Below are 13,295 nucleotides of genomic sequence, written 5' to 3' on the forward strand. Positions count from 1 at the left end.
CACAGAAAACAACAGGTCATTGAAAAAAGAAATAGAGGAAGATATAAAAAAGTGGAAGCATATACCTTGTTCACAGATTGGAGGAATTAACATTATTAAAATGTCCATACTACCCAAAGCAATTTATAGATTCAATGCAATACCCATCAAAATACCAACAACATGCTTCACAAAACTAGAACAAACACTCTAAAAGTTTATATGGAACCAAAAAAAACCTCGAAGAGCCACAGCAATCTTGAAAAAGAAGAAAAAAGTTGGAGGGATCACATTACCAGATTTCAGGTTATACTACAAAGCCACTATAACCAAAACAGCCTGGTACTGGCACAAGAACAGGCAGATAGATCAATGGAACAGAATAGAGAACCTGGATATTGACCCAAGACAATATGCTCAACTAATATTTGACAAAGGTGGCAAAAGCATACAGTGGAGTCAAGAGTCTCTTTAATAAATGGTGTTGGGAAAATTGGAAAACTACATGCAAAAAAATGAAGCTAGAACACCATCTTACACCATACACAAGAATAAACTCAAAATGGATAAAAGACTTAAATGTAACTCGTGAATCCATAAAAATTTGAGAAGAAATTCAACCAATCGGTGGGCCATTGAAATGCAAACTGATTCATCACCTAAGGCAACAGAAACAAAGGAAAAAATGAACACATGGGACTACATGAAACTTAAAAGTTTCTGCACAGCAAAAGAAAGAACCATCAACACAGAAAGAAATCCCACTATATGGGAGACCATAATCGCCAATGATACATCAGATAAGGGGTTAATTTCCAAACTATATACAGTGCTCATACAACTCAACAAAAGGAAGACAAAGAACCCAATTAAAAAATGGGAAGAGGACCTAAATAGACACCTCTTCAAAAAGGATGTACAAATGGCCAAGAGACATATAAAGAAATGCTCAACATTAATAATCATCAGAAAGATGCAAATTAAAACAACAATGAGGTATCACCTCACACCTGTCAGAATGGCTGTTATTAACAAATCGTCAAACAACGAGTGTTGGTAAAGGTGTGGAGAAAAGGGGACTCTAGTGCACTGCTGGTGGGAATGCAGACTGGTGCAGCCACTATGGAAAACAGTATGGTGTTACCTCAAAAAGTTAAAAATTGAACTTTCACTTGACCCAGTGATCCCACTTCTGGGAATATGCCCTAAGAAGCCTGAAACACCAATCGGAAAGAATATATGTACCCCTATGTTCATAGCAGCACTATTTAAAATAGCTAAGACCTAGAAACAACCTAAGTGTCCATCAGTAGATGAGTGGATTAAAAAGCTGTGGTACATGTATACAATGGAATATTATGCAGCTGTGAGAAAGAAAGATCTGTTATCCCTTGAGATGGCAATGGAAGGACCTGGAGAGTATTATGCTAAGTGAAACAAGCCAACCAGAGAAAGACAATTATCACATGATCTCACTTATTTGTGGAATATAATGAACTAAACAAACTGCTGAACAAAATTAACTCAAAGACATAGAGGTGGGGTACACAATGACAAGCCTCAGAGAAAGGGGTGTTGTGGGGGAAGAGATAAACCACAGAACTTGCATGTATGCATAACCAATGAACATAGACAACACTTCTAAGGATGGGGTTGGGGGGAAGGGGAGGAGGGTGTCAATGGGGGAAAAATGAGAAACATCTGTAACAAAAACAAATCAATAAATAAAAAGAAAAATAAATTTAAAAAATAAATGGTGTTGAGAAAATTGGATGGCTACATGCAAAAAAAAAAAAAATGAAGCTAGACCACTGACTTACACCATACTTGAGAATAAACTCAAAATGGATAAAAGAGATTCCAAAATGGCAGCAGAGTGTATGGAAGCTGAAAGACCATCTCCCAAGACCAAACTGGAATTACAACTAAAATAAAGATAAATCATCAGGAAAAAGCAACAGAAAGCAGCTTGCGAGGACCATGTAACAAGGGACACTGACTGATCCTGGTAGGATTGTGGAGGCATGGAAGGGGGGCTGGGAGCCCAAAGACAGCAGTGGTCTGAGTTGTGAGCAGTGCTCTTGGGGTTAAACTCCCAAGCACCTCCACAGCACAGAACCAGGACAGACGCTAAAATAGCCACAGCCACTCAACTAGGCCTCTGGCAGAGGAAGGATGGACTGGACTGGAACTGTGTGGGGACATGTGGAATTTGAAGGGCACTCAGAGCTTTTGCTGAGTTGGGGCCACACAGTACTGTGGCCATCTTACTCCTTCCCAGGGCTCCTGGTGGCCCCTCCCTTGCAGATTCAACCAATCGGTGGGCCATTGAAATGCAAACTGAGGCTCCTTAACAACCAGCATCTGCCCCACCCTCTGGAAATCCCCTTACTCTGAACACCTGAGGGAGTTTTTCATTCAACTGAGAAACCAAGGCTCTTCAAGTAACCATGACTAATAGCCTCCAGGTAAAAAGCTACAGAATAACTGAACCTGTCAAGGGCTTGCACTCTACCCAGGAAAGTAAGACTTGACAGGGGTGTTTAACATGGGTCCTCCCATGTTCATTCAAACCGAGGAAAGGGAGCCACAAAAAGCAGAACACCAACACCCACAGGGAAAATTTGGTAGGCTCCAAAGACCACAGAGATAGCCAAAATGGTGAAACAAACAAACAAAAAAAACAAATGCCACATGAAAGGACAAAAGACCTCTATGAAAGATGAGATAAATAAAGAGTAGTTAAGCAAGTTAACAGAGCTAGAATTCAGTGCCATGATCTGGAGGAAGCTCAACAGCATGAGTAAGGACATCAACACCATGAGCAAAGACATACAAATATTGAAAATCAACTAATTGGAAATTTAAAACCGCCAAGAAGAAATGAAGAATGACATAGCACAAATAAAGAACATTGGAAGGTCTAAAGAGCAGAGTAGGAGGCTGAGGGCCAGATCCGTGAATTAGAAAACAGGGTAGAAAGAAATCAACCAATCAGAAAACCAAAAGGGAAAAAATAATTAAAAAACAGGAAGACAGTTTAAGAGAACTGTGGAAAAATTGGAAACATAATAATATTTGCATCATAGGAGTCCCCAAAGAAAAAGAAAATGAGCAAGGGTTAGAGAATACATTTGAAGAAATAGTGACAGAAAATTCCCTAATTTGGTGAAGGAAGAAGGCATTCAAATTCAAGAAGCACAGCTAAGAAGAACCCAAATAAGCCAACACCAAGACACACAGTAATTAAAATGCCAAAAAAATAAACACAAAGAGAGACTCCTAAAGGCAGCAAGAGATAAGCAACAGGTTACCTAAAAGGAAACCCCATAAGGCTCTCAGCTGACTACTCAACAGAAACACTACAGGCCAGAAGGGAGTGTCATGAAGTAATCAAAGCCATGAAAAACAAGGACCGGAATCTAAGACTACTCTACCCAGCAAGGCTAACATTCAAAATAGAAAGTCAAATAAAGAGCTTCCCAGACAAAAAAAAAGGCTAAGAAAATACATTAGCACCAAACCAGCACTGCAAGAAAAGTTAAAAATACTGGTGTAATTAGTAGAAGAAATAAGATGAAAAATGTAACCACACTAAACCAAAAATGGCAATAAATAAGTACATATCAATAATCACCTTAAATTTAAATGGATTGAATACCCTGATAAATAGACACAGAGTAACTGATTGACTCATATATATGTTGATTACAAGAGACCAACCTCACAAAAAAAGACTCACTTAGGTTGAAAGTGAAGGGATGGAAAAAATGCTTTCAAGCAAACAGAAAGGAAAAAAATGCTGGGGTAGCAATACTCATATTTGATAAAATAGATTTCAAAATGAAGCCCATAACTAGAGACAAAGAAGGCCACTACATAATAATAAAAGGATCTATCTATCCAACAGGAATATATAACCTTGGTAAACAGATATGCACCCAAAATATGAGCACGAAAATATATTAAAAATCTTCTAGAGGACTTCAAAAGAGAAATAGACAGCAATACAATCATAGCAGGGAACTTTAACACCCAACTGACATCACTGGATAAATCATCTAGACAAAAAATTAGAAAAGAATCACAGAATCTAAACAAAGAACTACACCAAGTGGATTTAACTATATCTAAAGAGAATTACACCACTAAACTTCAGAATTCACATTCTTCGCAAGTGCACATGGGACATTCTCAAAGGTAGACCACATGTTAGGACACAAACTAAGTCTCTACAAGTTCAAGTAGTTTGAATTCATATCAAGCTTCTTCTCAGATCACAATGGCATGAAACTAGAAATCAATTGCAATAAGAATATGTAAAGACATTTGAAAACATTGAAGCTAAATAGCATGTTATTAAACAATGAATGGATTATCAAGGAAGAAATTAAATATTTCCTGGAAACCAATGAAACTGAACACACAACAACACAAAATCTATGGGATGCAGTAAAAGCAGTTCTGAGAAGAAAGTTCATAGCACTACAGGCCTACTTCAAGAAACAAGAAAAAATTTCTAATAGACTAACCTTACAACTTACAAAACTAGAAAGCAAACAAAAAGAAAACCCCAGAGCAAGTAGAAGGAAGGAAATAGTAAAGATTACAGTAGAAATAAATGACATGGAGACCCAAAAAACAATTCAAAGGATCAATAAAACAAAGAGCTGGTTTTTCAAAAAGATAAACAAGATTGATGGACCATTAGCTAGACTCACCAAGAAGCAAAGGGAGAGAACCCAAATACACAAAATCAAAAATGAAGCAGGAGAAATAATAACTGACACTACAGAAATACAAAGAATTTTTAACAAATATTTTGAACAATTATATGGCAACAAATTTGACAATCTAAGAAAAATGGACAAATTTCTAGAAACACATAGTCTCCCAAAACTGGACAGGGAAGAGATAGAAAATTTGAACAGACCAATAAAAACTAAGGTAATTGAAGAGGTGATCAAGACTCCCAGCAAACAAAAGCCCAGGTCCTGATGGCTTCACAGGGGAGTTTTACTGAACATTCAAAAAAGAACTAACACCCATTCTCCTCAAACTATTTCAAAAAATTCAAGAAGAAGGAAGACTTCCAAACTCATTTTATGAGGCCAGCATAATTCTAATTTTAAAAACAGAAAAAAACACTACAAAGAAAGAAAATTACAGGCCAGTATCCCTGATGAACATAGATGTCAAAATCCTAAACAAAATACTAACAAATCAGATCCAGCAATATATCAAAAATATTATTCACCATGACCAAGAGGGATTCATCCCAGGGATGTAAGGTGGGTACAATATTTGCAAATTAATAAATGTGATACACCACATAAATAAAATGAAGAATAACGACCACATGATCATATCAACAAATGCTGAAAAAGCATGTGACTAAATCCAGCACCCATTTCTGATAAAAATGCTCAGCAAAGTGGGAATAGAGGGATCATTATCTTGACATAATAAAGGCCATATATGAAAGACCTATAGCCAACATCATACTCAATGGGCAAAAATTAAAAGCATTTCCCTTAAAAACAGGAACAAGACAGTGATGCCCACTTTCACCACTCTTATTTTACATAGTACTGGAAGTCTTAGCCAAAGCAATCAGACATGAAGAAAAAATAAAAGGGATCCAAATAAGAAAGGACAAAGTGATACTGTCATTATTTGCAGATGACGGCAAAAAAGCTTAAGATACCTAGGAATAAACTTAACCAAAGAAGTAAAGGGCCTATTTGCAGAAAACTACAGGTCATGGGAAAAAGAAATAGAGGAAGATATAAAAGAGTGAAAGCACATACCTTGTTCATGGATTGAAGAATTAACATCATTAAAATGTCCATACTACCGAAAACAATCTATAGCTTCAATACAATCCCCATCAAAATACCAATGACATATTTCACATAACTAGAAAAAATACTTCAAAAGTTCATATGAAACCATAAAAGACCCCAAATAGCCACAGCAATCTTGAAAAAGAAGGACAAAGTAGGTGGGATCACAGTACTAAATAGCAGATTATACTACAAAGCTACAGTAATCAAAACAGACTAGTACCGGCACAAGAACAGGCATATAGATCAGTATCAGTGGAACAGATCAGACAACCTGGAAATGGACCCAAGACATTATGCTCAATTAATATTTGACAAAGGTGGCAAGCGCATACAATGGAGTAAAGACAGCCTCTTCAATAAATGGTGTTGGGAAAATTGGACAGCTACATGCAAAAAAAAAAAAATGAAACTAGACCATCAACTTACACCATACACAAGTATAAACTCAAAATGGGTAAAATACTTAAATGTGACTCATGAATCCATAAAAATTCTAGAAGAAAATGTAGGCAACAAAATTTCGGACATTATACGCAGCAGAATTTTCACTGATACATCACCTAAGGCAACAGAAACAAAGGAAAAAATAAACACAATGGACTACATCAAACTCAAAAACTTCTGCTCAGCAAAAACTATAATCATCAAATTGGAATGGCAACTCACTATATGGAAGAGCATAATTGCCAATGATATATCAGATAAGGTGTTAATTTCCAAAGTATATATAGAGTAGTCATACAACTCAACAAAGGGAAGACAAAAAACCCAATTAAAAATGGGCAGAGGACCTAAATAGACACCTCTCCAAACAGGACATACAACTGGCCAAGAGACATATGAAGAAATGCTCAACATCACTAATCATCAGAGAGATGCAAATTAAAACAACAATGAGGTATCACCTCACACCTGTCAGAATGGCCACCATCAACAAATCATCAAAGAAAAAGTGTTGGCGAGGGTGTGCAGAAAAGGGGATTCTAGTACACTCCTGGTGGGAATGCAGACTGGTGCAGCCACTATGGAAAACAATATGGTGTTACCTCAAAAAATTAAACATTGAACTTCCATTTGACCCAATGATCCCACTTCTAGGAATATACCCTAAGAAGCCTGAAACACCAATCAGAAAGAGTATATGTACCCCCATGTTTGTAGCAGCACTATTTACAATAGCTAAGATCTGGAAACTGTCCAAGTGTCCATCATTAGATGATTAGATAAAAAAGCTGTGGTACATATTCACAATGAAGTACTATGCTACTGTAAGAAAGAAAGATCTCATCCTTTAAGATGACATGGTGGGACCTGGGAAATATTATCCTAAGCGAAACAAGCCAAACAGAGAAAGACAAATATCACATGATCTCACTTATTTGTGGAATATAATGAATATAACAGTCTGGGGAATTGGGTGGACCCAGAGACATCAAAGTAGGGTACAGACTGACAACCCTCAGAAGAGGGGGTGATATGGGGAGGGGAGAGATAAACCACAGAACTTATATGCTTGTACACATATTCAGTGGACACAGACAACAAAGTCGGGTATGGGGTGGAAGAGATGGGGAGGAGGGTGTCAATGGGGAAAAAAATGAGAAATATCTATAACATAAATAAATTAATAAAAAATAATTTTAAAAAGAATAAAGAAATAATTAATTTATCAAAAATATATATAGGATGGCATTTTCACAGAAAATTAAATGAATTACTCTATGATCTTAAAAATTTACTTTTGGAAATATACCCCGAATAATTGAAAGATATTTGTACACTCATGTTCAGAAGAGCATTATTCATAATAGCCAAAGAGTGGAAACAACCCAATGTCCATTAATAGATTAAAGGACAAAGTATGGTGTACACATATAATGGAATATTATTCAGCCTTAAAATAATATAAAATTCTGATACATATGTGAACTTGAAGGCTTTATTTTAGGTAAAATAAGTCAGATATAAAAGAGCAAGTATCATATGATTCTACTGCTACGAGGTACCTAGAATAGCCAAATTTATAAAAACAGAAAGTAAAATAGTGAATACCAGGGGATGCAGGAGGACAAGGAGTTACTGTTTAACAGGTACAGATTTTCATTTTGAAATAATGTAGAAGTTCTGGAGATGGATAGTGGTGAAGTTTGCACAATAATGTGAATGTCTTAAATGCCAATAAAGTGCACATTCTGAAATGTTTAAAATGATATAAATTTTATGTTACATATTTTTTACCACAATGAAATGGACAATGTTAGAAACATTTTTTAAAGCCTGAGGAAATGAAAAGATCACCATCTGTCATGTTTCAGAGCCAATTTGGAGAGATTCCGTGAAGACTGAAAAAGCTCCTTCAGACTTACTGAATTCCTCATTGCAATGATGAGCTCGCATGATCTCTTTTTAAATTTGACACTTTATGTTAACTATCTCTTTGGTTCCAATCTAGCTTTTTCTATTTGGCACCATCAACATTTAATTTTTTTTTTTTGGTCATTCCTCACAAAGCTGTGTCCAAGAGGGGTTTGATAACTGGTATGGATAAGGATACTTTGGAAGACCCCCCACTCACCCCTTTCATCCCAAGAACCATCTGACAGAAACACTCACCTTTTTCTTTCATGTTTTACTTCTTCCTGTAGTACCTCAATTTATTCCCATCTAGTGATCAAATATCTCCTGTCTTGTTCTAAGTTTTTCCTTTGCTTCACCGATAACTTTCTTCAAAATATAATCCAAATTCTTAGCATTACTTTTGTTAGCAGACTACTGTTTATCCCACGACACGCAGGCCCCCAGCTGCGCCCTCTGATTTTATGATGTTCAGTGAACTGAAGAGGAAAGAACTGCACCATCCAGACTCCCATCATCACTGCCCCAAACCCACTGTGGCCGTTGTTGCAGCTTCATCAGTGAGTTCTAATGACTAAAGGACACTATTCAGGCTTTACTTTGCCTGACCCTTCCTGGAATTTGACACCTTTGACCATTTCCTCCTTCTGGAACATTTCCCCCCACTTTGTTTCCTTTCGAGGCTATGCTGGCTCCCTTCAGTAGCTGTGCAGCGAAGGACTGGCTTTGAGGGTACAGATGCAGCTATCTCACTTCGGTTGGGACTGCTCAGGCAGGCCGTCCTGTTCCAGAGGTCCAGGAGGAGTCAGGTTTGACTGCAGGCCTCCCGCTCCTTCTGGCCAGTCTTTCCTTCTTTCCAGCACCCTGTCTGGCGCATGTTAGATGCACTGTTGAGAGACCTTCACTTTTACTCTCACAGTTTCAAAGAACACAAAGATACTCACCTTAGACTTTGCTCTTGATGCTTCACTGTCTCTCATCAAAAATGTGTTTCTCTCTCCAGAAGGTACTGAGTAAACAGTATCAATATCAATGCCTACCATAGTTCCTATCTATTCTCTCCTGCCATCTGCCTGCTGCCTGTACCTCAATCACTGTGCTTGTCACATCCCAGACAGAATAGTGTCTTACCTTGTGGATATTGTCAGTGATGTTAAAGCCATCAATGAACACTTGCCCAGTGGTAGCAATCTCTTCTCCAGTCAAAATATGGAAGGCACTCGTTTTTCCAGCTCCATTGAACCCCAGCAATCCAAAACATTCCCCCTTTTGGATTGTAACGGAGATATTTTTCACAGCCAGAACGACCGGATAATTAAAATATATCTAAAAAAATCAATATAGTAAAGAATATTTATAGGTCAGGTACAATAAATACCCAGACCCTCATGGACCACTACCTTTAGACAATTTCACAAAAATTATTCTATTAAACTGAAAAAATACACATAGGTCCCAAATAACTACAGTGATCCCTGGACACCAATGACATGCTCTGAGGCAGGAAATTAAGGCCACTTATGCTGGCCGTGAATGATGTTACCTTTGTGAGCTCCTTAATAAGTACTGCAGAATTTAGCACCTCCAGAGGCTGCCCCAGGATTCTCTTTCTTTCATTTTCTACATCGTCATCGTCACATTCTCCAGATAACTCCTTAGACACTTTTCCCTATATTTTCAAGACAAGAATCACAGAAGTGGCTGCTCTTTAGGCCTCTGGTCTAGACTGGACAGCTTCATAGAAGCTAAACTGGATGATAAAATCTCAAAGATGTCAAAACAGAAGGTTTGAGTCAATTCAAGAAATTTCTGGATATCAGCTCAACATCTCATATGCACCTTGACTGAGTTTTAAATAATAGTTTATCACTAGAATGAATGACAAATTACTTCACATACTAGAAAAAGCGTGAATTAACATGCTAATTTGTGCTCAGCGGTTGGAGCATCAGCCTGCGGACCAGAGGGTACCGGGTTTGGTTCCTGCTAGGGGCGCGTACCAAAATATAAAAATAAGTAGTAATAATTTAAATCTTTTAAAAGACAGAATTTAAAGTATTCAGATAAATGGTTTTTTGTTGTTGTTGTTGTTATTGTTTGTTTTTTTATCACTTGGATCCTTATCCAAGGGAGTAAGAAACTCTAAAAAACACATTCATGAATTTGAAATAATAAATACATTTTGCCAAAATTAAACTTCAGTGGGAGCTGAGAAAATCAGCAAGACTTAACGAGACTTTTCCTAAGAAACTCATTGACTCTATGTCCTATATTTTCAAGGTATATATTACAAGATAATAATATTATTTAGTGTTCTTGACTAGACCAAGTAACTTTTGGAAATAGATATCAAGATACTAGAACAGAAATTTTGCATAATTTTAAAGATAACTTTGTCCTATCACTTCAGAAAACATTGATATTTTTATTTTTACATATTAAGAAATTTGAATTATATTGCCTGTTGTTTTGTCCAGAAATGGACACCTCATGAAAAAAATGAAGTCACAGCTGAGATCAATCAAGTGTGATTTACTACATTCACAGTATGTTCAACATTAAAAGACTAAAGAAAAGTTAACTTTCATTTATGAGAGAGAGAGAAATAAATCACTAAGATCTCAAATAGAAAAATTTTAAGACTAATAGAATGGCAAAGTGAGGAGATCTGTGGACCTGTGACCTAGAAAAACTGGGGAAAATTATTTAAGTAATAACCATTTAAAGCCTTTGTAAATGATCTTAAGGGCATACAGAAAATAAAGAAGTATTTATTCAATGAATTCTACTAAACTTCGTGAACAATAAAATCCTGTGTTATTTGAATAATGACCCACCCCTCTCTCCCTTCCTCAGCACAGAACTTCACTCCAGGCAGGTGCAGCCAAGAACAGAGGGATCTCTATTCCCTCACCTTACAACCAAGGGCTAAGGTATCTTCCTGGGAGAGAAAGACATCAGCATTTTTCATCCCATTTCCCAGCTGTTTGCGGAAGAGGCTGTGTTCTAGGGAGTGTACTTGAAATCTCGGGGCTTCCTTCTTCTACTCAACCTCTACCCATTGAGTGGAGGATCTCCCTTGGGTGTGGTGTGGTATTTTGGACCTAACTCATTCTTAGGACAGAGGCCTCATGATGGAAGTGGCAAGCCAAGAAAACCAGAAGATTATTGTCCTCCACCAAACACTCTGAAGCAGGGATATCACTCAAAAGAGAGGCACACACCATACAGAAGAATCCACTCAAAGTGGAATGAAGATTTAAACATAAAACCTGAAAATGTAAAACTCCTCAAAGAAAACAAAATGGGAAAACTTTTTGATGTTGGTCTTGCAATACATTAAAAAAATAATAATTTTACACCAATAGCAAAAGCAACTAAAGCAAAACAGATAAGTGTAACTTGGCAGCGAAACAGCAGTAGAATGTTAGCAGTGATCAGACCTCAGTTCAGTACTTGAATTCTGGCTAAGAAAGAAATCAGAGTCAAGACTCAAACTATAAGAGAAAGTTTATTTAGAAAGTCATAGAGGTAGAAGAAGTGGGCCGTAGAAGAAATGGGTTCAGGAAACAAGTTACAGAGGCAAAGGAAGGGCCCTTTGAGCTTAGGAGAGAAAAAGGTAAAGGCAATGCACCTAGAGGGAAGAAAGAGAGAAAAGGTGACAGTGCGCTCCCTGGAGAGAGCACACTGCATCCTCTGTCCTGAGGACTTTAAAGAGCAGAAATTTTAGGGGAGGTCACAGGGGAGGGTCTCAATAGAACATTCATCAGCTTTTCCAGATATGCCTTTTTGGGGTTGTGGTCTCCACTGGTTGGTCAGCGTCAGGGTCATTAGTCAGTGCAGCTGGTCCTGAGGCAGCCATGGCATCTCTTGTCTGGTTTGGGGGCTTTTCTCGGCCTGGGACTGAAACACAACTGAGACCTAGATGTTAATGCTTAAGGGAGTGGTCATGCAAGGCCCTGTATGGGGATTGTAAAGGCTATTCTCCTACCCCTTGTTCCTCCTCAAAGGGGATCTTAAACCACATGACCAACAATACGCCAGGAAAAAAAAAAATCAGGAGAGGGCCTGAGCCACATCATGAATACTATGAAAGGTCAGGTGGTTTAAAACACATGACTAGTAACATGCTAAAGGAGGAAAGGCCATGATGAGGGGCAAAGTCCTTGTTTTCCCAGTTTTGCCCATTGCTAGGCGACTGGAGCTTTCTGCCCTTGTGACCTTCTGTATCTGGTCCATCTTTCTTACTCACCTCATGACTGTCTAACTGCCACACATCACTACAACAAAGTAAAAATCTTCTGCACAGGAAATAAACCATCAACAGTTTGAAAAGGTAAACTATGAAATGGAAGAAAATATTTAGAAGCATATATCTGATAAACAATTAATACTCAAAATATATAAGAATCTCCTAGAACTCAATAGCAAAAATCAAATTTTATTTTATTTTACTTTTATTATTTTTTAATTAATTTCTATAATTTTGTTACAGATGTTTCTTCTCCCCCCCCCCCACTGATTCCCCACCTCCCCCACCATCCCCACCTTGTCCCCAGCTTTGTTGTCCATGTCCATTGTTCATGCATACATGCATATAAGTTCTGTGGTTTATCTCTCCCCCGCCACCCTCTCTTCTGGGGATTGTCAGTCTGTACCCCACTTCCAAATCTCTGGGACTACCTCATTCCTCAGACTGTTAGGTTCATTAAAATCCACAAATATTTGTCTTTTTCTGCTTGGCTTGTTGCACTTAGGATAATACTTTCCAAGTCCCTCCATGTTGTCTCAAAGGATAAGAGATCTTTCTTACAGCTGCATAGTACTCCATTGTATATATGTACCACTGCTTTGTTATCCATTTGTCTACTGATGGACACTTGCGCTGTTTCCAGATTTAGCTATTGTAAATAGTGCTGCTATGAACATCGGGGTACATATGTTCTTTCTGATTGATGTTTCAGGCTTCTTACGGTATATTCCTAGAAGTGGGATCACTGGGTCAAATGGCATTCAATTTTTAAGTTTTTGAGGTAACACTGTATTGTTTTCCATACTGGCTGCATTCCCACCTGCAGTGTACTAGAGTCCCCTTTTCTCCACACCCTCGCC

General features: G+C 37.7%; 1 protein-coding gene across 1 annotated transcript in view; it reads right to left on the reverse strand.

Annotated features, from left to right (window-relative positions):
* The window catches only part of LOC118642185 (ATP-binding cassette sub-family A member 3-like), a 223,145-nt gene that overhangs the window by 14,323 nt on the left and 195,527 nt on the right, over positions 1 to 13,295 (reverse strand). Inside the window, exons 24-25 of the mRNA XM_036279777.1 lie at positions 9,727 to 9,852; positions 9,315 to 9,509 (exon numbers count right to left, since the gene is read on the reverse strand). Of these exons, the coding sequence (XP_036135670.1) occupies positions 9,315 to 9,509; positions 9,727 to 9,852 (321 nt within the window). The remainder of the gene's footprint in view (positions 1 to 9,314; positions 9,510 to 9,726; positions 9,853 to 13,295) is intronic.

This window comes from Molossus molossus, unplaced genomic scaffold (genome assembly GCF_014108415.1).
Source record: "Molossus molossus isolate mMolMol1 unplaced genomic scaffold, mMolMol1.p scaffold_m16_p_3, whole genome shotgun sequence".
NCBI lineage: Eukaryota > Metazoa > Chordata > Mammalia > Chiroptera > Molossidae > Molossus > Molossus molossus.